Source organism: Diospyros lotus, chromosome 10, assembly GCF_014633365.1.
Source record: "Diospyros lotus cultivar Yz01 chromosome 10, ASM1463336v1, whole genome shotgun sequence".
Classification (NCBI taxonomy): Eukaryota; Viridiplantae; Streptophyta; class Magnoliopsida; order Ericales; family Ebenaceae; genus Diospyros; species Diospyros lotus.
In genome coordinates this window covers 33982972-34009810 of record NC_068347.1, presented here as the reverse complement: position 1 = coordinate 34009810, position 26839 = coordinate 33982972, and the positions used below count along the sequence as shown (strand labels likewise).

At 33.6% G+C, this 26839-nt stretch overlaps 3 protein-coding genes across 3 annotated transcripts; all 3 read right to left on the bottom strand.

The window, feature by feature from the left end:
• Positions 1-3554: 3554 nt before the first annotated feature.
• On the bottom strand, positions 3555-4838 carry LOC127811264 (UDP-glycosyltransferase 75C1-like). Its single transcript, XM_052350975.1, has one exon. It carries the CDS (start codon positions 4836-4838, stop codon positions 3555-3557), a length of 1284 nt encoding a protein of 427 aa, XP_052206935.1.
• An 11506-nt stretch (positions 4839-16344) lies between these two features.
• Positions 16345-17712, bottom strand: LOC127811263 (UDP-glycosyltransferase 75C1-like). The gene has a single exon (XM_052350974.1). It carries the CDS (start codon positions 17710-17712, stop codon positions 16345-16347), a length of 1368 nt encoding a protein of 455 aa, XP_052206934.1.
• A 2328-nt stretch (positions 17713-20040) lies between these two features.
• Positions 20041-21666, bottom strand: LOC127810830 (crocetin glucosyltransferase, chloroplastic-like). The gene has a single exon (XM_052350394.1). It carries the CDS (start codon positions 21577-21579, stop codon positions 20191-20193), a length of 1389 nt encoding a protein of 462 aa, XP_052206354.1. The 5' UTR covers positions 21580-21666; the 3' UTR covers positions 20041-20190.
• Between the last annotated feature and the right edge of the window lie 5173 nt (positions 21667-26839).

Here is a 26839-nt window from a genome sequence, read left to right as displayed (position 1 = left end):
GCATTAATGATTTGTAATTAATATTTATTGCATTAATAATTTACATTTTGTAATTTGCATTAATAATTTAAATCTTTCAATTGCTTTGAAATAATAAGTAGTAATAAAATTTTCTCCCAAAACTTACATTAATGATTTACATTTAGTACTTATTGCATTAATAATTTACATTTTATAATTTCCATTAATAATTTAAATCTTTCAATTGTTTTGAAGTAATGTGTACTAATTATTGTAAAATTAATAATGAATTTTAAATACATGAGTTTTTCAATACTAATCATAGATTTTCTAATACATTATTATGTGAATATTAAATATTTAATTAATTCGTCAATCAATAAAAAATAAATATTATTTATGAGGAATATGAATAGACACTTAAATTATTAATTAAGTCACAAAAAATTATTCATTTATATAAAATTTTATCTTTATATAATATAATATAAATATCTTTATATATATAAAAGTAGGATAGTCTTGAAAAAAGAAATTTCTCCCCAAAACTTGCATTAATGATTTGTAATTAATATTTATTGCATTAATAATTTAAATATTTCAATTGCTTTGAAATAATAAATAGTAATAAAATTTCCCTCCAAAACTTGCATTAATGATTTGCATTTAGTACTTATTGCATTAATAATTTATATTTTTTAATTTGTATTAATAATTTAAATCTTTCAATTATTTTGAAATAATGTGTACTAATTATTGTAAAATTAATAATGAATTTTAAATACACGAGTTTTTCAATGTTAATCATGGGTTTTCCAATATATTATTATGTGAATATTAAATATTTAATTAATCCGTCAATTAATTAAAAATAAATACTATTTATGAGGAATATGAATAGACACTTAAATTATTAATTAAGTCATAGAAAATTATTCATTTATATAAAATTCTATCTTTATATAATATAATGTAAATATCTTTATATATTTAAAAGTATGATAGTCTTGAAAAAAGAAATTTTCCCTCAAAATTTTCATTAATGATTTGTAATTAATACTTATTGCATTAGTAATTTACATTTTGTAATTTGCATTAATAATTTGAATATTTCAATTGCTTTGAAATAATAAGTAGGAATAAAATTTCTCTCCAAAACTTGTATTAATGATTTGCATTTAGTATTTATTGCATTAATAATTTAAATATTTAAATTATTTTGAAATAATATGTACTAATTATTGTAAAATTAATAATATAAATTTTAAATACACGAATTTTTCAATACTAATAATAGATTTTCTAATACATTATTATGTGAATATTAAATATTTAATTAATCTGTCAATCAATTAAACATAAATACTATTTATGAGAAATATAAATAGATACTTAAACTATTAATTAAGTCACAGAAAATTGTTCATTTATAGAATAGTATGCAAATATTTTTTCCCTCCAAAAATCTGTCAAACTATTTTTTACATATAAATTTTGCATTAAACTTGCATGAATTTTTCAATACTATTAATTAATCAAAAATAAATATTTTCTCATCAGTTAATCCGTCAATCAATCAAAAATAAATATTCTTTATGAGAAATATGAATAGACACTTAAAGTATTAACTAAGTCACGAAAAATTATCTATTAAATAAAATCTTATATTTGTATAATATAATAATATATAATTATTATATTAAAGTATAATAATTTACAAATTTTTGTTCCCTCCAAAAATCTGTCAAGTTATTTTTTGCCTCTAAAATTTGTATTAATTTTGCATGGGTTTTATGAGAAATATTAATAGACAACTTAAACTATTAATTAAGTTATAGAAAATTGTCTATTTATTTAAAATATTATCTTTATATCTTTATTATATATATTTATATAATATTAAAATATAATAGTCAAACAAAGTATTTTGCTAAGTGTCAATCAATGGTAAATTTTTTCTCTCAAAAACTTGCATTAAATCAAAGGTAGTGATTAATTAATTATTAATTTTTTTAATAATTATATTATAGTCTTAAAAATTTGATATCTTAACAAATTCATAAAAAATTATTTAAAATTATCAAATGTTAGGGTTTTTCAATACTAATTAATATTTAAGGTATCACATTTATAAGATGGAAGAAATCAAAATTCATATTTTTAAAATTTTGTTATTATTGAAAAAACTTATTCTTACTCATATTTAAAAATTTTAATTTATATTTATAATTATAAATAAAAAAACGAACGTCTTTGAGTGGATATATTATAGATTTTATAATATTTGTTTATAAATAAATATAATATAATAAATAAAAATTTATAAATATTTTGTCAAATGACTTATTTAATATGTTAATTATTCTTTAACACATTGAATGACCGTATATTAAAAATTAAATTGATCATTATACTTTATGGAGGTGAAATTGGTTGCTAAACTTTAAAAATGATCAGATTCTAAATCCAGAAACTAATTATGCAAATCTAGATTTAGAGTTCGATTTACGTATTTGTAATTGTTGGGTTTTTTTTTATTAAAAATATAATTGATTACATTAATAGAATTAAAACATAAAGTAGAAAAGTGTTAAAATCACATCAATGACTATGGTTAACTACTCTCGAGTCTAAAAATATAGTAGGTTATTTAATATTTTAAAAATATAACAACTTATTTAACCTTTATTAAAGTATAGTAGAGAATTTGATCCTCAAGTTTAAATATAATAATTTATTTGTCACGTCACCATAAATTTAAATCAATTCGAGTTGAAAAAAAAAAAGAAGCAATACTCAACCATTTGTATAAGAAAAATGTCGGGTGGGAACCCATAAATTTATTATTATTATAAAACTATTTATGAGGTTTGAAAAAATACAACAAGTACTACTAAAATTTAATATTATGTTGTAATTTCTCAATAGATGGTTAACTCTCGTAGCTAAAAAAATATTTAAATACATTTACATTTAAAGACTTTTTTCTTTATTTTTTATTTTTATTTATCTCATTTCAAATTCCTTATTTGTTTCTCTTTCTTTTAGTTGGTGACAGATGACAAACGACAGTGCCAACATTTTAGATTCTAAATCTAGATGATTGTTTTAAATTTGAAATAATTCGCACAGCAACGAAAACAAAGAATGCAAGCGACAATTGTAAATCTCTCTTTATGATGAGTTTTATCGCAAATAAACACCATGAGGTTGGAGTCATCCATGATAAACTTAGACCATTTGGGTTCATCGCAGATGAACCTAGCTAGCTAGCTAGCTAGGTGGTTTAGATTCAACATGATGAACCCAAATTTGCCTCATTTTATTATTATCATCACTCTCTTTCTATAATAAATTTAAGTTAACTACTAAGTATCGTAAAAGGAAACAAAAAATATATCACAATTGGGTATGGGAATGACTTTTACAAACGCATTTACAAATGCATGAATGAAAACACAAAATTACTGTTAAAAGGTACTAAAGAGAAACACAAGAAGAGAGGACCTGAAGAACTCATGAATCGTAAACAGAATTACTGGCCATAGAGATGGATCTGTACTACTGTGGACCGATGAAGAAATTTCTCAGATTCAAGCTCGAGGATCCGCCTTCCATTTCTCGGCATTCCGCTTCAGTTCTCCCCCCTTCTCGTCCCCTCCCAAAACCATTTCCACGCACCTCTTGATCTCTGCACCTTCAAATACTCCATCTTCGTTCGCTCTCGCCCTCACCCCTGTCTTAAATTCATCTTCCACAAGTTTCGCGATCGTCGGCTGATCCGTGAGCTGCGGCACGCCCACCACCGGAACGCAGGCGACCAAGCTCTCCAGGGTCGAATTCCAGCCACAGTGACTCACGAAACAGCCCAGAGACGGGTTGGAAAGGACCTCCGTTTGGGAGCACCACGGCACTATCATCCCCTTCTCTTCTAGCTCTTCTCTGTGACTTACAGGAGTTCTTGTCGCCCACAAAAATGGCCGATTGGTTGAGAGCAACCCAGTTGCCATCTCCTCGATTTGCTTCTCTGATACCACTGCGATGGTTCGGAACGAGACGTAGACAACCGTAGACTCGGGCTTCAAGTCCAACCAATCAAGATATGAAGTGTCGGAGGGATGATGACCTCTTGATTCTCTTCCGCTCAAGAACGATGATGGGATTAATGGTCCGATCGGCACCAAGTTAAGCCCTTGAACGGCTCTCAAGGCCTCTGATTCCAATCTATCAAAAGTGTTCACCAGTATTTTTGGGTTGGGATCGGCATCCAGTGCTTCAATCTGCTCTTTGAATCGCTGTAATGCGAAACTAAAAGTGACTGAGTCCAAGCTCGAAGGGTCGTGAAAGGATGGAAGGTCCCGGCCACTGAGCTTCGGGAGGCCTGGTAACTGAACGGAGCTTGAAGGGTAGTTGCCAAGTTCTCTAATTGCGCCATGGCCGTGGAAGAAATAGAAGTAGATGCCCAAAACAGTGGCCGGTTGAATCCAGAGAACTACAGACGGTATTCGAAATGAATCCGCGACTTTGACTGCCCAAGACATGTTCATGGTGTAGACGAGAGCTGTCACTGGACTGCCGGTGGCGGAACTGGCGGCGATGACTTCGGCCAGGGCTTCGGAGCCGCGGGTTTCGAACTGGGACAAGAACCTTTCGGGGTCACCGTCGCTAAGTTTGAAGCCGTCGTCGTAGCCGTCGGAGAAGGCGCGCAAGGTCAAGCCATCGGCCGAGGAGCAGGCTTCGGACATGCGGCGGTGGGCGAAGAGGCTGCCCAGAACTGTGACTTTGACGCCCATTTTGGCGAGGTTTATGGCGAACTGGAGAGAGGGGTTGATGGAGCCTTGCGCCGGAAACGTCAAGTGGAGGATGTGAGGGTTCATCGTGATTGGCTGATGACTGAAAGAAGAGATGATTATGGATATTGGGTTCGATGCAATGAACACTAAAAAGAGGGGCTATTCATAGTTTGAAGCTCGCCGGAGAAGATGAAGACGACGCGTTTCAGTTCGCTTCATGCGTTGATTTGCCTTCGTTGATGGAAAAACATGAGCTCATAGTTTGACTTTCAAAGAGAATCGCAGACATTTCAAAGTGCTTAAATTACACTAAACACCAAAACTATGATAAAATAATTGAGAGACGCTGACTTTTTGAAAAATAACAAAGATTTTTTTTTTTGTTGATTCTGTAATTTTAATTATATTTTTCTTATACTATCTTATGAGTTTTAAAAATTTTAATATAATAAAAACATTCTTGTATTTTTTCTCTTGAAAACTTGGAATAACGCTAGGTCTAAGTCGTGGCTTCAAGTCTATTTTCATATAAAATTACACAATTGTCTGTATTTATTTAAAGGGTTAGACGTTCAGGTTTTGAGTCGCATCAAACTTGTCCTTTCACTTAGGGATGAGATGTAGACGGGTTGTGAGTTTTAGAATGGGTAAAATAGATTTTAACCTTTAAAATATGTTATTTTTTTGAGAGCTTATTTTATATACGTTTACAAATTATAAAGACTTAAAAGTGTAATTTATATTAAACACTTAATTTTTATGTTATTGCTATTTGATGAGGGAATATTTATAGGGGGACAATTTTACTGTACTACCCCTGGGAGGTTACCATTAACTCGGAGCCATGTGTGCCAGTAAAGGCCAATATGCGATCGCCACGTGTCAAGACTTAAGAGCTCTGCTTATCTTTATAATCTTTATTATGATTTTGAACTGGAAAGAGATAAAGAGGAAGATTAAGTCAACCAATGATATCTTTAAATATCTCAAGAATTATCTCTATTAGGGAAGATTATCTCTTCTCCCCATGGAAAGGAGATCAACCTCTCATTTTGAAATATATCTTATCTCCTAAGGGAAAGGCCACGGGACATCTATAAATAGAGGGCAACCTCTACAGGTAGGGGGATCTGACTCCTAAGGGACTCATATATTATTTTTCCATTACTATTATACTCCTCAAAAACCCTATGAACTGACTTGAGCGTCGGAGGGATCACGGGGAGCGAGTCCCCACCCTTTTTGCAGGTACTTGATCCGAGACAGAAGAGGGTGATCGGCTCCGCATCATCCATTGGTGCCCACCGTGGGGCCTTCGTCTTTTCCTTCTGTTTTTCAAGTACAATTTCAAGCCGTAGGAAATCTATTCAACTCAATTACACGTATTTGCTGATTACATCATGGGTACGCTTGTTTCTCTTTTAATATTTTTTGTGCCTCCTACGGTTTTTATTTTTCAATTATTGTTTTATGTAAAAATAATTGAAAGAGAAGGCCAAAATATTCATATATATATATGGATATATATGTTCAATCACATAAAAGAAGCGTAATTCTGCCATTATTGTGGATCACACGCACATACATACATGATACACATTTACATTCATATTATATATATATATATGTTGGAGAAAAGCTCCTCATAGAAGCCTAGCAGAATAAGTAAGAAAAAAGGTGTTATATTATAATATTAAAGGGGAAGGCTTTCTGGAAAAAAGGTATATACCCATAAGTCGCCATGGATGAGCCAGGAGATGGCTGCAGCAAGCAGCGATAATGGCGGCGACGGAAGCTCCGTTAATGTCGCTTTGGTTAAAACTTATTTCCCTTGTTTTATCATTCTAGTGTTTTAACTACTATCTATTGGAAAATTGCTAGCTATATAGGTAGAGGCAAAAGGTTTTAATTTGAATTGCTTGATATATATGCTCCAATGACTTGAATTTTAATTAATTCTGTTAAAATGTTCGGGATTAATAACGTTAACAGACGAAAGGCTCGCCCCGAATACTTGCAGATGTAGGCGTTATGCCGAACCGCAAAAATAAAATACTCTCTTTAATTGCGGATGTAGGCGTTACACCGAACCGCGAAAACAAAATATTGTTATTCTTTAATTGCGGACGTAGGCGTTACGTCGAACCGCGGAAACAAAATATTTGTTATTCTTTGATTGCAGATGTAGGCGTTGCGCCGAACCGCGAAGACAAAATGTTATTATTCTTTAATTGCGGACGTAGGCATTTCGTCGAACCGCAAAAATAAAATATCAAATATTCTTTAAAATCTCGATCATCAACTATAATCCAAGCCATTATGTGCGCATGAAAATCGAAGGTCCGAAAGGCCTCAGCAACGCAAGAGTAAAGGATCAAATGTGATCCTTGGGGGGCCCCGAACCCCCGAACACTGAAAAACAAAGGATCAGATATGATCCTCGGGGGGCCTCGAACCCCCAAACACTCAAGATGAAAGGATTAAATATGATCCTCGCAGGGCCCCGAACCCTCGAACACACATTATCTCTGACGGCGGATGTAGGCATCAAGACCGAACCGCGAAGACAAAATATGAACATTATTTCTAATTGCGGACGTAGGCATTTCGCCGAACCGCGAAAATAAAATATGGATATTCTTTAAAATCTCGTCATCAACTACAAAGCTAAGCCAGCACGTGCACACGAAGACCGAGGGTCCGAAAGGCCTCGACAGCGCAAAAACAAAGGATCAGATGTGATCCTCGGGGGGCCCCGAACCCCCAAACACTCAAAAATAAATGATCAGATGTGATCATCGGGGGGCCTCGAACCCTCGAACACTCAAGATAAAAGGATTAAATGTGATCCTCGCGGGGCCTCGAGCTCCCAACGACTCGAGACAAAAGGATCACATATGATCCTCGAATTCCTGACAACTCAAAACCAAAGGGGACCACCTCTACTAATTAAGGCACTAGTTCGGAGGCTACGAACCTTCGCCAAATGAAGACCAAAGGGGACCACCCCTACTAATTAAGGCACCAGTTCGGAGGCTACGAACCTTCGCCAAATGAAGACCAAAAGGCATCAGTTCGGAGGCTACGAACCTCCGCCAAATGAAGACCAAAGGGGACCACCCCTACTAATTAAGGTACCAGTTCGGAGGCTACGAACCTCCGCCAAATGAAGACCAAAGGGGACCACCCCTACTAATTAAGGCATCAGTTCGGAGGCTACGAACCTCCGCCAAATGAAGACCAAAAGGGACCACCCCTACTAATTAAGGCACCAGTTCGGAGGCTACGAACCTCCACCAAATGAAGACCAAAAGGCATCAGTTCGGAGGCTACGAACCTCCGCCAAATGAAGACCAAAGGGGACCACCCCTACTAATTAAGGTACCAGTTCGGAGGCTACGAACCTCCACCAAATGAAGACCAAAAGGCATCAGTTCGGAGGCTACGAACCTCCGCCAAATGAAGACCAAAGGGGACCACCCCTACTAATTAAGGCACCAGTTCGGAGGCTACGAACCTCCGCCAAATGAAGACCAAAAGGCATCAGTTCGGAGGCTACGAACCTTCGCCAAACGAAGACTAAAGGGGACCATACCCTCAGCCAACAGCCCCGAAGGCAAGGCGCGTAACCTCGACCAACACAGCTTCGGCCAAACGGCCCCGAAGATAAGGCAAGCGGCTTCGGCCCCCACAGCCTCAGCCAACGGCCTCCGAAGACGAGGCACGCAGCCTCGGCCACCGCAGCTTCGGCCAAACGGCCCTGAAGATCAGGCACGCGGCCTCGGCCACTATAGCCTCGGCCAGTGGCCCCCGAATACAAGGCACACAGCCTCGGCCAGCGGCCTCGAAGATAAGGAAAATTCTCGAACGTCACTATCACCTCGAGCGACCTAATCACCCTTTGCATGGGAAGACTGAAAAGGCACCGGGAGACTTAAGAAGCGAATTCAACATCCGAGACTGCTAACCCAAATTTTTAGCAGAACTTTTTTACAGAGGCTCAGAAAAACAATGATGACTACTCCTTCAGCTACTCAAACTCCTCGCTCGATCAGCTCAAGGAGTGGGGGGCAAGTGATGAGGGAATATTTACAGGGGGACAATTTTACTGTACTACCCCTGGGAGGTTACCATTAACTCGGAGCCATGTGTGTGTCAGTAAAGGCCAATATGCGATCGCCACGTGTCAAGACTTAAGAGCTCCGCTTATCTTTATAATCTTTATTATGATTTTGAACTGGAAAGAGATAAAGAGGAAGATTAAGTCAACCAATGATATCTTTAAATATCTCAAGAATTATCTCTATTAGGGAAGATTATCTCTTCTCCCCATGGAAAGGGGATTAACCTCTCATTTTGAAATATATCTTATCTCCTAAGGGAAAGGCCACGGGACATCTATAAATAGAGGGCAACCTCTACAGGTAGGGGGATCTGACTCCTAAGGGACTCATATATTATTTTTCCATTACTATTATACTCCTCAAAAACCCTATGAACTGACTTGAGCGTCAGAGGGATCACGGGGAGCGAGTCCCCACCCTTTTTGCAGGTACTTGGTCCGAGACAGAAGAGGGTGATCGGCTCCGCATCATCACTATTAGTTCTATAATTGTTTTGGTTAAACAAAAGATTAATGAGAGATTACAAAAAAAAAAAAAAAAATTGGTCACATATTAACAATATTTAAATTATATATCATTAATTATGAACATATTAGGTGGTTTAAACCAAACTAATTCATTGATTAGTTCTTGATTTTTGTTGTTTAACCATGTGGTTTAAATCTCGGTTTGGCATTGGATTTGCACCTGTATTGAGGTGAGTTCAATATCAAACATAATAAATAGAGTGTTTTATACATTTATCAACTTTGTAACTCAATTATTAGTTTTTAGTGAGTTAAAAGATTTCCTGTTTTGTGTCGCTGTAATGGAGATTATCATTTTCGTGGGGGTATAAAGGCTTTGCCATGCAAGCACCACGTAGGTTATGTGGCAATAACGTGAAATTCTAAGAATAATCCAATTGATTGGAATACGATAAGCTTGTCATTGAGACACGTTTGGACGTGCTATAAATATGCAAACTACGGAACACATAGAAATCAGCATGACCTAATTTGAGAAGAGACTCCAAAATATTTGTCATGTGTAGAGATGTTAATGGTGTACATTGCATAGAGTGATCGGGCACAAGTTTTGGAAGATTACAAAGTTATCCACTTGTATGTAGATAAAGATATAAAGTTTGAATTTATAAATTATACCCTTATAATATGTCTTTTGAACATAGGTCTGAAACTTGTGAATATGGATATTCTCCTAGTTCTAATTCATTTTGTTCCATTCTTAATTAAAGTCTAAATAGTATAAATAATCAGTGATTTTTGTACTAAAATACAAAATATCACTAATTTTTAATTTGTAGAGAAAATATCACTTAACTTAAATTTAATACATAATTTTATAACTATCATCAATTATCGTTAAAAGAGACTAATGGAATGTTAAGAACGCTAAAGACATAGATGACTAAACAATATAAATGATCATTGAATTTTGTACTAAAATACAAAATTATTAATATTTCAATAATTTTTTTTAACAATAATTAATGATAATTATAAAATTATATACTAAATTAAATATACAATTTAGTATGCAAACGAAAAATTACGTTCAATTCCGGCTGTTAAGAGACGATGAACTAAGGGATCCTTTCTTATCCTAAGAAAATGGCAATTTGGACCGGAAAAGAACAATCAAAAGGTAGCATCTGCACCCTTGCTTTATGGAGAACCGCTTCCAATGTCAACATGTTTGTTTGAATGGTAATGTTTTCTGAGTGAGATAGCAACAGCTATTTATTTATTTTTGAATTACATTAACTTATTTAATCTTATAGTAAACAATTTGACTCTCAAGTTAAAATATAACAATTTATTTGTCACGTCACCTTAAATTTAAATTAATTTGAGTTGGACATCAATTTTAAAATTTATAACATAAAATTTAAGAAAAATATGGCGTGGGTACCCCATAAATTTATCATAATTACAAAAGTATCCCTAATATTTGAAAATATACAATAAGTACCACTTAGATTGAATATTTTGTTATAATTTCCTACTATCTTAGTTAACTCCCCCTTCAACATTAAAAAATATTAAAATATCTCTATATATCATTAATTATAAGTATGTCCATTATGTTCTCATTATTTATTTTGATTGTTTTAATTTTTTTCTTTCTCTGATTGATTTTTTAGTTCAACCAAACTAATTCATCGATTAGTTCTTGACTTTTGTTGTTGAACCATTGGTTCAAACCACATATTGGCATTACATTTACATCTGCATTGAAATGAGCTCAATATCAAACGCAATAAATAAGGTGTTTTATATATTTATCAACTTTGCTACTCAATTGTTAGTTTTTAGTACATTAAAAGAGTTTCTATTTTCTACCGCTGCAATTGAGACTATCGTTTTCATAGGAAATAAAGGATTCACTATGCAGGTAATTAATATATGAAAATGACACAGAGTTCTAAGAATGATCCAGTTAATTGAGATATGTTTGGACGTGCTGTGAATATGCAAGCTATAGAACACATAGAGGCCACTAGGCAAATAGCACGACATAATTTGAGAGCACCCTTCAAAATATTTATCACGCGTAGGGACATGATTTGTATACATTGACTAGAGTGGTAGGGCACTAGTTTTGGAAGATTGCAAAGTTATATCCAGGTGCATATAGATATAGATAGAGAGTTTGAAGTTGTAATTCCTTTTGTTCCATTCTTATTACAGTTGATTCTTAACAAAAGTTCGAAATTCCTTTCCAATTGTTTTAACGTTCTCTTTTGTTTTATTTTCGATTCTTATGATATACATATTTGGGTAGACGAAGGCCCGAGAAACGGGCAAGAAATGGACATAGGATTAAGTCCATTCCATTGGCTGAGTAGCCTAAATGAAATTGTGTTCTAACAGTCTAAAATGTTGCATTATATAAAATTGTTAACTTAACTTAGGATCATCACTAATACTATTATATTACCCTATTCTAATGGGACTTAAAAAGATTCAAAATTGTGAAAATGTTAAATTATTAAACTCACGTATATATATATATATTTTTTTTTAAGATTGAATGGAATAAAAGAATTCAATTAGAATAAATGATAAATATTGAAATATTCTCTGAAAGAAGACAAGGATGATCACTAGGACTACTTTTATTAGCTGAAATAACCAATTGATCGGATTTAGATAAATCCCCTAAGCCTGACCCTGTTAAGCATTATGAACTGACCCGGAAACAAAAGGATTTGACCTGAAATCCATTGTTTCCCCAGAGCCCAAGCCAAATTGGGTCAAACCCAACCCTCAATATCACTTAAAGTGTAAGATCATCCCTAAATTGAAGAAAAGCACCCCCAAGGGCTTATGAGCTTTGACCCAATTTAGTTCACCCATTTTAGTCTTGGCCCAATTAGACTTGCTTTCTAATTGAAACGTTTAAACCAATTAAGTCCAAATTATTAACTTAGGAAGGAGTATTAGGATAGACCGATCCCTTTTTATTTTGGATAAGTGATAAAATGACCCATTTTATTTGTAAAGTAGATCAAATGATCCAAATGCTTGTGATAATTATGAGCTTGTAGCAATGTTTATGAGTTAACTCAATTAGATTTGATTTTGACGGAATGGAATAAAGGGCATTTCTTATTTCTTGACAAGATATATATATTATTTGGATTAATGGTTGAATTTGGCTAATTGATCTCCCTTAATCCTTAGGCTATCTCCAATAATGGCATTTTTTGCTCGCTAAGCCAAAAAATTGGGAGACAAGATGAGAAAATTAGCTCCAACAATACTTGTTATACCTATTTTTCCTCGCAAAAAAATTGACAAATTTGAAAAGGCTCGCCACAGTTGGAGATCAAAACCCACGTAGCCCTTATCACATCTCTCTCCCATCCCCAACGGCCATCAACGTAGATCAAGATTTCAAAGAAGACAGAGTTGTAGGCACCAAATCTAATGGCAGTGGCAACAACGAGCAATACTAGCGGCAACGGTGACATCTTTTTTGGCGAGTCTCGCGTATGGTTTATGATTTTGTATATTTTGTATTTATTTTTGTATTGGATTATTGATGTTGTGTATTTATGTATTTGATTATTAATTTTATATATGCATGTATTTAATTATTTTATGTATTTAATTATTGATTATTTGCATGTGTGTATTGATTATTGATTTGTGTATTTAATTATTGATTAAATTAAAAAATAAATAATAAATTTGCATAGTAATGGAAATTATAAGTAAGGTAAAATAAATAAATTTAAAGTTTATTAATAAATAAATGAAATAAAGAATGAACTATAAAATATAATAAGGAGTGTGGTTGAAATATACACAGTTTTCGAGATAAAATCAAAATAGAGAATAAATTATTTATAATATAACTGGGAGAAGATAGCCTTAGCAACCCTAAATTTCATCTACAAATGATCCATAAAAGTTTTGAAGGGTAGATAGTATAAATGGTTACTAAACTTTACACTAAGACATAAAAAGATCACTAAATTTCAATTTATAATTAAAATATCATTCATATTCAATTTAATATATAATTTTATAATTATTATCAATTGACATTAAAAGAGTTTAACATGATATTGGCATGGCTACTAATGTGGACGATTGAACAACATAACTGCTCACTAAATTTTGTTCTAAATTACAAAAAAAATTGCTTAATGGTAGTTCTTCCTGTAAAATTGTTTGCTAATTCTTATCTTATCAAGCTTTAAATATGAACTATACAATAGCAAACAATTTGACTCTCAAGTTAAAATATAACAATTTATTTGTCAAATCACCAAAAATTTAAATTAATTCGAGTTGGACCTCAATTTCAAAATTTATAACACAAAATTTGAAAAAGAAAGTAATACTCAACCAGTTATATAAGAAAAATATAGCGTGGGTACCCCATAAATTTATCATAACTACAAAAGCATCCCCAATGTTTGAAAAAATACAATAAGTACCGCTTAGATTTAATATTGTGTTATAATTTCTATCCATAATTAACTCTAATTAAATATTAAACTATCTTTATATTTAAGGATTTTTTTATTTTTCATTTTTATTTATATTTTTCAAATTTCACCTTTGTTTATCTTTCTCTTGGTTGGTAATGACGGCAGTAATAATATTCTAAATCTTAGATCTAGATGATTGTTCCAAGTATGGAATGATTTGTACAACAACAAATACAAAAAATGATAGTAGGTAGGGGGTACGTAAAGACAATAACTATAATTTTCTTTTTATAATAAGATAGCAAAAAAACTCAGCTTTTTGCGATAAATCATTATAATAAGATTCATCCGATAAATGTGTTAAAATAAAAGTCAAAAAAGAAAGAGAAGCTAAAAAAGAAGAAGGAGCCAAGGAATAATCATGCATTTTGTCAAAAAGAAATGGCTGTTGCTTTTGAAATTAAACAGCAGCTTTTTGAATTTTTGTGAAAGATTGGAAAATGCAAGCGACACCCCATGCTACCAATGCATAATTAATGCCTAGGGGAAGTTTATAAATTGGCCTCCCAACTCAATTGTTGTCCCCATTTTTATCCCATAAACCTCAGCATCCCATTTGTCTGAGACGAAATTTTTTTAAAGTGTAATTAGATTGTGATTTTGTGAATAGAGAGTGTTTATAAAAGTGTAATATATATTTTTTATATAATAAAAATACTACAATAACTCAGTAAAAGTAGAGAATTTTTTAAATTAGATAGAATTCTCATGTTCTTCTTTTATTATTTGAGATGATCGTTCTTGCGTGAGTCTCGGTACCTTTAAATACTCTATTTTCGTTCACTACTGCCCTCAACCCCATCGAAAAATGCGCGCAAGTTCAAGCCATCAACGATGAAGTAGGCTTCAAACATGCGACGGTGGGCAAATTAAGAAGTTGCACAGAACATTGACTTTGACACCCATTTTGGCGAGGTTTATGGCGAACTGAAGAGATGGGTTGATGCAGCCTTGCGCTGGGAACATCAAGTGGAGGATGTGAGGGTTCATCGTGATTGGATGATGATTGAAGGAGAGATGATTGTGGATATTAGGTTCCATTAAGTTTGAGGCGAAAATGTGTAAGTTTTAAGGGGAACCTTGGGAAATTTTCGTGTCTAATGAAAGTCCTTGTGTTAGCCCTAATGTCTTGCTCATAAGAGTCTTGATAGGGGTTCCTGTTACCCATAGTGAGGCATGTATTAGTCGAGTCATAAGTTTGAGCAAGTATTGTTGTTGCTTTCAATGTGCTCCCGATATAACTGGGAGAGTTGCAAAGGACTCAAGTCAAATTTATTATTAATCTATTCTTGAGTTAAGCTGAAATTTGTTATATTTGTGACTCAAAATTGGATTGGGTCAAATAATTTGGATTTGTGCCACGGTTTCTGCCATCGAACAACCCAAGCCCAAGGCTTATTCTTTTATCCTAATGCTATTTGTGTCCTTGACCTGCATATATATATATATAGAGACAGAGAGAGAGGTGAGTTTTGGGGAAATTACAAAGGGCATGGCTTTTCTCTTGACACACACACATGAATAAAGAAACCCTAATCGTGAAACATAGAGAGAGAGAGAACTATATAACGAAGAAGAACTCAATGCACACAACATGGAAGAAGAACTGAATGTGTGAAGGTGATCAATCGGTGAAGAAAATCGCGGCATTCAAACCAGATCTGAGACACGTCATTCGATAAGGTTGAATGAGTGAGATTGTCTGGTGTATTGTGAGCATTGTATTTTGATTGATGTATTATTCTTGAGTGATCGTGAGATCAAGAAAGAGTTCTTGTTTATGTTGTTTTGTTTATTGTTGTAAATTTTATGTAAATATGTCATGCATTTTATAGTGGATTGACTAGAAATGGAGTTTTGCCGTGAGTAGGATTCTTTCGAATCCAAACACGTATATGTTTTTTTCGTTTCTGTTTTCGTGTGCATTATGTTAAGTTTATGTTTCGTTTTATTTGAATTTATTGGATCATTGGTACTGTCTGTCGAGGTTGTGGGTCGTGTGATTATTTTATAGTTCGAAGTTAGCCGAACAAGATGAACAGCGATGAAGAAGACGAGTTTCAGTTGCTTCACGCTTTGATTTGTCTTAGTTGATGGAGAAACATGAGCTCATAGTTTGACTTTTATGGAGAATCTAGACATTTCAAAGTTCTCAAATTACACTAAACACCATAACTATGATAAAATTATAGAGACCCTGACATTTTGAGAAATAACGAAGATTTTTTATTGATTTTATAATTTAATTATATTTTAATATGATAAAAATATTGTGGAAGTGTTCCATTGCTATCACAGATTTATTTTCTATAATAAATCTGTGTTCACAACTGAGTGTCGAAATGACTTAGACAAACAAAGTTACTGTTAAAAGGAACCGAAGACAAACACAAGAAGATGAGAGGAACTTTAGAAATAAATCGTAAACATAATTGATGGCCAAAGAGATGGATCTATTCTACTGTGGAACTTGATCTTGAAGCAGCCCATCGATGAAGAAATTCCTCAGATTCAAGCTTGAGGATCCGCCATCCATAGCTGCTTCCTTCGCCAGAGCCTTCCATTTCTCGGCATTCCGCTTCAGTTCTTTCCCCTTCTCGCCCCCTCCCAAGACCATCTCCACGCACCTCTTTATCTCTGCACCTTCAAATACTCCATCTTCGTTCGCTCTCGCCCTCACCCCCGTCTTAAATTCATCTTCCACAAGCTTCGCGTTCGTCGGCTGATCCGTGAACTGCGGCAAGCCCACCATCGGAACGCCGGCGACCAAGCTCTCCAGGGTCGAATTCCAGCCGCAGTGACTCACGAAACAGCCCAGAGACGGGTGGGAAAGGACCTCCGCTTGGGAGCACCACGGCACTATCATCCCCTTCTCTTCTAGCTCTTCTCTGTGACTCACAGGAGTTCTTGTCGCCCACAAAAATGGCCGATTGGTTGAGAGCAACCCAGATGCCATCTCCTCGATTTGCTTCTCTGATACCACTGCGACGGTTCCGAACGAGACGTAGACAACCGAAGCCTCCGGCTTCGAGTCCAACCACTCAAGATATGAAGTGTCGGAGGGATGGTGATCTCTAGTTTCTCTTCCGCTCAAGAACGATGATGGGATTAATGGTCCGATCGGCACCAAGTTAAGCCCTTGAACGGCTCTCAAGGCCTCTGATTCCAATCGATCAAACGTGTTCACCAGTATTTTTGGGTTGGGATCGGCATCCAGTGCTTCAATTTGATCTTTGTGTCGCTGAAATGCGGAACTAAAAGTGACTGAGTCCAAGCTCGAAGGGTCGAGAAAGGATGGAAGGTCCCGGCCACTGAGCTTCGGGAGGCCTGGTAACTGAACGGAGCTTGAAGGGTCGTTGCCAAGTTCTCTAATTATTGCGGCATGGCCGTTGAAGAAATAGAAGTAGATGCCCAAAACAGTGGCCGGTTGAATCCAGAGAACTACAGACGGTATTCGAAACGAATCCGCGACTTTGACTGCCCAAGACATGTTCATGGTGTAGACGAGAGCTGTCACCGGACTGCCTGCGGCGGCACTGGCGGCGATGACTTCGGCCAGGGCTTCGGAGCCGCGGGTTTCGAGCTGGAAGAAGAACCTTTCGTGGTCGCCGTCGCTAAGTTTGATGCCGTCGTCGTAGCCGTCGGAGAAGGAGCGCAAGGTCAAGCCATCGGCGGAGGAGCAGGCTTCGGACATGCGGCGGTGGGCGAAGACGCTGGCCAGAACGGTGACTTTGACGCCCGTTTTGGCGAGGTTTATGGCGAACTGGAGAGATGGGTTGATGGAGCCTTGCGCTGGAAACGTCAAGTGGAGGATGTGAGGGTTCATCGTGATTGGCTGATGACTGCAAGAAGAGATGATTATGGATATTGGGTTCGATGCAGTGAACACTAAAAAGAGGGGCTTTTTATAGTTTGAAGCTCTCCGGGGAAGATGAAGCCGACGAGTTTCAGTTCGCTTCCTGCCCTGATTTGGATTCGTTAAATGGCAAAACATGAGCTCATGGTCATAGTTTGACTTTTATAAAGAATCGCAGACATTTCAAAGTGCTTAAATTACACTAAACACCATAACTATTATAAAATTACAGGGAAACCCTGACATTTTGAGAAATAACAAAGATTTTTTTATTTTAATTATATTTTTTTTATACGAGTGTTAAAAATTTTAATATGACAAAAATATTCTCATGTTTTCTTTCTTCCGTTTCACCTTTTTCCGATATGACAATTTAATTGTCGCTTAGTCTCTTTTTGTTAAGATATTTTTATCTTATTAACAATTTTAACAAGGAAAATATATAAGTAGGATTATAAAATTAAGGGAAGTTTTATGTTATATTTCAAATATCCAGATATAAAATAATATATTTCATAATGTTCTAACCTTTGATAAGAGTATATTTTGTAAAGGTTTTCAAACCAATTCATTGATTAGTTCTTAATTTTTGTTGTTGAACCATTTACTTCAAATCTCATTTTGGCATTAGATTTGCACCTCCATTGAGATGAGTTTAATATCAAACACAATAATTAAATAAAGTGTTTCATACATTTACCAATTTTGCTACTTAATTATTAGTTTTTAATGTGTTAAAAGAGTATGTGTTTTGTGTCACTGTAATGAAAACTCTATTATTTTTGTGAGGTATAAAGGGTTCGCCACGTAGATAATATATGACAATGACAAGGAGTTCTGAGAATAATCCAATTGATTGAGACACAACAAGATTGTCACTGAGACATGCTTACATGTGTTACGAGTTTATTAGGCAAATAACATGACATAATTTGAGAAACCTTCAAAATATGGAAGGAGATGATTTGTGTACATTGCCTAAAGTGATAAAGGCACAAGTTTTGGAAGATTCCAAAGTTATCCAATTGCATGTAGATATAGATAGAGAGTTTGAATATGTAAATTATACCCTTATAAATAATTAATGGGAAGGCATATCTGTCTTTTGCACATAGGTCTGAAAGCTCTACAAATGGGTATTTACTTTAGTTGTAATTCATTTTGTTACATTCTTAGTTGATTCTTTATAGAAATTCTAAATTCTTTTCTAATTATTTTTGTGTTCTTTTCTATATTCTTTTCACTTCTTATGATATACATATTTAAGCATATTAAGATTTGAGAGAGTCTGACTTAATCTCCACCAAGCAAGTGATTGCAATTTAAGATCATACGACAAAAAACATATATTCTATAATTATATTTTATTATATAATTATAATTAAAATAAAATTAATCTGCTTCCCTCAATATTGATTAGAAGTGATTACATATAATTTATTTGTTGGATCATGAGAAACTTTGATGTAAATATTTTTAGCATTATTAGTAAGTTAATTTTTTTCTTAGATAATAGTAGTTAATCTTTAATTACATTAATTGAACTGTGTGACGGGCAAGAAACGGATAAGTCCATTTCATTGGTAGGGTAGCCTAATTGCGTTCTAGAAGTCTAAAATGTTGTTGTATTATGTCCACATATCTTGTCATTTTGACATTTTCTGTTCCTATGGTTGAAAAATTTTGTTAAAGTATCAGTCAACTTAAACCTAACCCTGTTGAGTGTTAGGAACTGACCCGAAAGCTAAAGGATTTGACTTGAAATCCATTGATCCTCAAAAGCCCATGCTAAATTGGGTCAAGCCCAACCCTCAATCTCACTTTAAAAATGTAAAATCGTCCTTATGTTGAAGAAAATAACCCCAAGGGCTTATGGGTTATGACCCAATTTAGTTCACTCATTTTAGTTTTGGCCCAATTAGACTTTCTATCTAATTGAAACCTTTAAACTAATTAAACCCAAATTATTAATTTAGGAAAGAAAATTAGGATAACATGATCCCTTTTGGATTTTGGATAAGTGATAAAATGATTGATTTCATTTGCAAACTGGCCCAAATGGTTGCGGTAGTTATGCACTCATACCTATATTTGTGAGTTAACTCAATTTGCCTTCATTTTGATGGAATTGGAGAGGGGGCATTTTTCATTTATCGACACGACCTGCATATTGTTTGGATTAATGGTCGAATTGGGTCAATTAAGCTCCCTTGGTCTTTAGCAACTCTAAATTTCATCTACGAATAATTTACAAAAATTTAAAATGTTAAATAGTATAAATGGTCATCGAATTTTGTATTGAGGTATAAAAATATTACTAAATTTTAATTTAATATATAATTTCATAATTTTCGTTAATTAATGTTAAAAAAAAGTAACGAGATATTGACGGGATTAATAGCGAGACGTTGACGATGTTGAACTACAATAATGTCCATGCATGATGCATCAAATACCTCGTAATTCATCAACAAAATTCTTAATATTCAAGTAGGATGATCCACCTTCCATGGCGGCTTCCTTTGCCAAATCCTTCCACTTCCTGGCGTTCCTTCTCATCTCCTCCCCTTCCATTGCCATTTCTAAGCACCTCTTGACCTCGCCGTCTTCCACCATTCCCTCTCTGTTTCTCCTCACTTTGATCCCCGCCTTCCAGACATCTTGAACAAGCTTCGCGTTCGTCGCTTGATCTGTCCACAAGGGAAAACCAACCACAGGGACGCCCAGAGCCAAACTCTCGATGCAAGAATTCCAACCGCAATGGGTGAAGAAGCACCCGACTGATGGATTCGAAAGAACCTCCACTTGAGAACACCATGGAATCACCAGTCCTTGCTCTTCGAGCTCAGCCTTGCAGCTCAGCTCGTACCCTTGATCGTCGTCGGTGCCGCCCGATCGAACCACCCACAGGAACGGCCGCCGGGTTTCCAGCAACCCCCGGGCTATCGCCTCCATTTCGTGATCCTTCAGCACCAAATAGCTTCCGAATGAGACGTAGATTACAGAGGCAGTGGGCTTCGAGTTCAGCCAGTCCGTGTAGTCTTTTGTTTTCTGGAACAGGTCGCAGCCGAAGGAGGTGTCCGACGGGTCTTTCCCGTCCAAGAAAGCCGTCGGGATTAATGGTCCCGCGGCGATCATGTTCAGCTTCTTGACGGATCGCAGGGCATCGAATTCCAATTCGTCGAAGGTGTTTACCAGAACTTTCGAATTCGGGTTTGTTTGTTGTGAATCTGTGATCACATCGATGTGCTCTTTGAACAAAGCGATTGCGAAGTTGCTGGGATCGGAAGGGAACAGAAATGGCGGAAGATCGTCGGCGGTGAGCGGCGGCAATCCAGGGAGCTGAATGGACCAAGACGGGTCGTCCGAATTTTTCATGATTTCATCGCCATAGCCATTGAAGTAGTAGAAGTAGATGTCTAAAAGCGAGGCCGGCTGAAGCCAGAGAAACGTCGCCGGCAGGCCAAGCTTCTGGGCGACTCGGCCGACCCAAGGAAGAAGGATACAGTAAACCACATGGACAAAAGGTTGGCCCTGTGCGGCGGCGGAGGCCACGAGCTCCTCCATCGCCGCCGACCCCCGCCGCTTCTGCTCCACCATGAAGTGTTCCGTGTCTGAGGTTTTCCAGCCATTGTCGTAGCCGTCGGAGAACCCGACGAAGCTCAATCCCGGCGGAGCGGCGGCGGCGGTTTCCGTCATGCGGTTGAGGGCGGAGAACGCCGTCACAAAAGTGACCTTCAGGCCCATACCCAGAAGCCGTTTGGCGAATTGCAGAGCTGGGTTGATGTGGCCTTGCCCCGGAAACGCTACCACGAGCACATGGCCGCCATGATCCATTTCAGAGGTTCCTTTCTTCTTCTTCTTTCTTCTGTCACAAAAACCAGAATTCTTTACGGGAATCAGTTAAATATATTGAAAAACACGAAAAAGGAAGCATTGATTACAAAAAGGATAGGATTCTGGAGGGTCTGAAAACGATGTTTGTGAAGCAGGACTTAGGAGATGATCTTGTTCGTCTGTTTGTGTCTTGTCTTTTTGCAAGGGAGTAATGGTGTCAGTGGTTACAGACGCCATTGCAGCACCTTCGCTTTGGTGAATGGAAAACACGTCATAAATCAATAGTCTTCGCGTTTTACATTCACTCACAGTTAAGAGTGAGCAAATTTTCATTTAAATCAAAGTAATCAAATTTAACCGGTTAAAATTTACCATTCGATTCAATTTAATCTGTAGATCAATTCAATTTAAAATTTTAAAATTTGAATATTTTGATTATTTTAATTCAACTCGATTTCATTTTTTTATTAAAAAAATTATGATAATTAAACCAATTAAAATATAAAAATAATATCATTTTTTTAACAAAATTCACAGATTCAATTCAATTATTTCAATTTAAAAAAAAATTATTGACCTCAAATTACTTCAATCTACTTACATTTTATTATTTTTTATTTTTTTCTTCTCTTGGTCGTTTTTTTTTTTATTTGAGCAACTATTTCCTTAGTTTAGTTTGATTTTTAAAAAAAATTAATTTATTCAGTTTGATTAATTTAATTGATTTGTTATTGGATTGACGATATTGGTCAAGCAACAATTTTTTTAAAGCATCTTATTACACTAAGCTGTATCCACGGTGTCTTTTCAATCCGAACTTCATTGAAATTGAGATTCTTAAAGTTTCCAATTTAGAGAATTTGGACACCTCTAATTATATAAATGGGTTCATAAATTCAATGACCTAAAATCTGCCACGTCATATAATATATCCAAATTTGAGTGGGGCTGGGGGATTGTAATTATCTTTTGAGTTATTTTATAGGACCCGACAAACTTATCAAGCACCTTATAAAAAGGAGGACAAAAAGACAATTACTTTTGTTCATTTTGTAAATTTGTAAAATAGGTCACTGCTATTATCTCCCTCTTGCTCGTCTCCTTTCATGATTGTCGCTTCACCATTGCCCTTACTTTGTCATCGTGCCTCGCTATGAAGTGACGTTCGATGAGACAAGACGACAATAATAGCGAGGTAATGAAGATGAGACAAGGCGAGAGTGACATGATAACGAGATATAACAAAAAGGTGAGGTGATGGTTATGAAAAGGAGATGAGCGAATAGGGAGAGAGTAACGGTGATTCATTTGACAAATTTGTAAAGTGAGTAGAGTTGATTTTAACTTTTTGTCTCTTTTGGATAACTCAGGCAGTAAACTCGTCAGGCACTCTAAAATATCTGCTATCTTTTTGGGCAATTATGTGATGCAGATGCATACGTGGCCCATCAGGCCAATAGGTTCAGTTTGGGCTCCGCCATTGACATTATTGTACCAGCAACGTTCATAATGAAGCCATGACGTTACGGTATCACACGTGTTAAATGTTTCGAGGCCAAACCATATTTTTGTTGGTGTAACTCTATGTTTTTTCAGTCATTAAATTTTTTTATTAGTTCAATTATACTATTAAATTTATATTTTAAATTAATTTAATTATTATATTTTAATATTTTTTTATATAACAATTTAAATTTTTTATTATTTTAATTACACATTTGTATTTAATTTTTAAGTCAATTTAATCTTTATATTTTGATGTGTATAAAAAATAAATTAAAATAAATCAATTTAACTCCACATTTTTACGTGTCGAAATATAGGTGTCAAATTAACTTAAAAATATAAATACGTTAGTGTAATTGAAACAACAAAAAATTTAAGTTGTAATATGAAAAAAATATTAAAATATATAAGTTAAATTAAAATAACAAAAAACTTAAATGGTCACGTGAAAAAATATGAAAATATAAAGGTAAAAATATGAATTTGGTCAATGTTTGATATTATGTGATTTCTTTTAGCTTGGTATACCATGAATTTATCATCAATTAATTAGATTATGGATAATGTTAGTTAAACAATACTAAATATACATTATTCTCTTCAATATCTAAATAACTCTATTGGTTAATTAAATAATTTAAAACACGAAGAAACATTTATTATCGGTCAATAGAATTGTTTGGATGTTGAAAAAATATACATTTATAGCTACTTAACTTCAGATTATTTAGATGTTAAAAATAAGATGTAATAAATATATTTTATTTTAAAATAAAATATATTTATTATATCTTAACTATTGTGTGTTTAAGACAATTATTATTAACATTACTCTTATTATTATTTTTTTAATGTTATTCTTTTTACAAAAAAAAATTGACATATATATTAAATAATAAAATAGCAAAAAATCGACCGTTTTGTATAGACCTATGTCGCTAGCTAGCTTCTCTTTTGTCAATAAAAAAAGAGAAGGAAGAAACGGAGAAAACAACTCCTTGGTTAGTCTTCACCTAGCAAATCTTAAAATATAACAAACTAAATTATTTTAAATAAAAAAAAACAAAGGAGACAATAGTAATTTTCTTTTTTTAGCATGGCGCCATTATGAGTCTAAAGATCACGTGCCAATAATAAATTCTTACTCTAATTACATGTACTTAAACCTAAGAATCTTTCTTCCTTCTCCCATCACATCCTAGAAAGACCGCTCGAATGAATAAAGTCAAGTAAGAAATTAATATTTACTTTTGAAACTATCGAAATTAACAATATTTCTTTTTAAATTATTGATTACATTTTCAAAAATTATAAATATTTTTTTATTATAATTTTTTTTTCTGTATGTTTAAAAAGTGTGTATAATTTATAAAGTGTTTATAATTTTTAAAAATTAAAAATATATTTATAATTTTTGAAAAAATAACTAATAATTTATAAATAACTATTATTAATTCTATAAACATCAAAATTAAATATTGGACTTAACTTTTTCAAATATATATATATATATATGAAAAAATGGTTAAGTTGGATGTCCTAGTTACCAAACGCTAGGACACGAGTCGTAAGGATGGGGTCTCGAATAATCTTTTTTCTTTCTTCCCAAATCGTTTGCATCCATCCTATTCTTTTTCTCTCTCCATTTTATCCCCTTCTCTAGATAGTAACACAAATGATTTGAGAGAGGATGAGAAGAGAGAAAACTATTCAGAGCTCTTCCTGTTATGCGTTACCATTATATATATATATATATATCTTACGTAACGTTGTTTACTTTATACTAAATAATATTGATGTGACAACTTAAATATAATAATGTGAAGTCTACCATGTTAAGTTACTGTGCTGAAATAATTCAATGAGTAGTCCAATATAATCATTATATTTGAATTGTCAAATAAGTATTGCTTAGTATAAACTAAGTAACGTGTATATATATATATATATATATATAAGTTACATTGAATCCTATTTATAAGTTATTTGTTTAAATAGTGTTTGTTAAAATAATTAAGATAACATTATATCACAATAAAGTTAGAATGTTTTGTGAATTAAGAATGATCAAAATAGGGCTAGTAAGTATTCTAATATTTTTATCAGAATATTTGTTAAATTTTTTAAAATGTATTAGGTGTATATAAGTCATTTTTTTTATTTGTAAAGTTTAAGATAAATTTATTCAGATGGCCAAAAAGATAAATTTATGTAAATAATTCAAAATAAGAAATCACGTAACTTTTTTTTTTTGAAGTTATGAGATAAATTTAATAAATATAATAAAAAATATTTTTTTTAAAAATATTTTGTATATTTTATTTTTTCAATTCATATATTGATTGAACAAGACTGTACGGATTGGTAGCAGATTGAAAGTGAGTGTTCACTGTTATGAATCCTCGGTGGGCCATTTTACGGTCTTATTGTCAAAGGCAAAGTGTCATTTGAACACTTACTGATAAGATTTTAATGTTATCTTATGTCTTTATGTTAATATATAAATATTATAAATAAATATTCAGCTTACATTTTGACACCCAATTATGTTCCCTCCACAAATTAAGTAGTTGTTAAGATAAGCAAGGAAGTGGGCCATACTCAAATATATAAAACAGAAAATAAATACTAAGGAAAAATTCAAAACTGATTCGGTTTATCCAAACTAATCAAATGAATCGATTGAACTTATTGGTTCAATTTGATTTTTTTTTCATGAGTTCAGTTCAGTTAATTTTTCTTAAAAGTTTAATTTTCAATTCGATTTTTTGGTTAAAAGAATCAAACTAATCGATTTGACTAAACTTTAAAATGATATTATTTTGATATTTATAAAATGACATCGTTTTTTTTTTATTTTATATATTTTCTATTACTTATTTCAATTTTTTTTTTGCGATTTTTCAATTTAATTGGTTCGATTTATATAGTTTGAAGTTGATTTTTTTAGTTGTCGATTAGTTTGATTTTTAAGTTAATCGGTCAATTTGGTTCAATTTTACTGACCATTTATACACCCTTTGATTATATAAGAAAGGAAATCTAGCTATCACCTCAATATTTATTTATTTTTATAATAATTATCATAAAGAATATATGTAGTGATTATATAACAATCTTCTATCTCTACATTTTAAGTATGAAAAATTCTATTTAGATATTTAATTGTGACACTTTTAATGATATTCGTGTAATTATGTATTGTACTTTATATCTTATCAATACAAATATAATATATAAATACACAAATATTAACAAAAGTGTTACAACTAAGTGTCTAAATAACATGTTCGTTTAAATATCTCAGTATAGCCTCGTGTTCAAGTCAGTAATTAAACTCGAGAAAAAGAATGAAGAATTTGTAGTCAAATAATCTTACATGTGGAGGTTTTTCTTTTATACAAATAAGAAGATGTGAGATTTTTGGAATTAGTTTTGAGATCGGTGGGATTTGAGAATTCTTCTAAGATTCTTGAAATTAATAAACATAAAAAATAAACATGGCTCTTCCTTGGATCTCTCTGAATCAAACTAAAAGTCAACTAAAATTAATAGGTAAATTGAAAATCAAATTAAATTTGGACCAATCTTAAACCAGACTAATATAGTAGGGGTGAACAACATTTTTACTAAATCAAAATCGATTAAGTTGTAGGTCGGTTTGGTTCGATTTTCAAGTTAGGTAATTTTGGTTATTCTGGTTTAGTTTGGCCTTCCTACTAAAACAATTCGAAATAACTAACTGGTTTAGTTT

Bases quoted from the DNA above. Each gene is read 5' to 3' on its own strand.
- LOC127810830 (XM_052350394.1), bottom strand. From the start codon at position 21,579: ATGGATCATGGCGGCCATGTGCTCGTGGTAGCGTTTCCGGGGCAAGGC.
- LOC127811263 (XM_052350974.1), bottom strand. From the start codon at position 17,712: ATGAACCCTCACATCCTCCACTTGACGTTTCCAGCGCAAGGCTCCATC.
- LOC127811264 (XM_052350975.1), bottom strand. From the start codon at position 4,838: ATGAACCCTCACATCCTCCACTTGACGTTTCCGGCGCAAGGCTCCATC.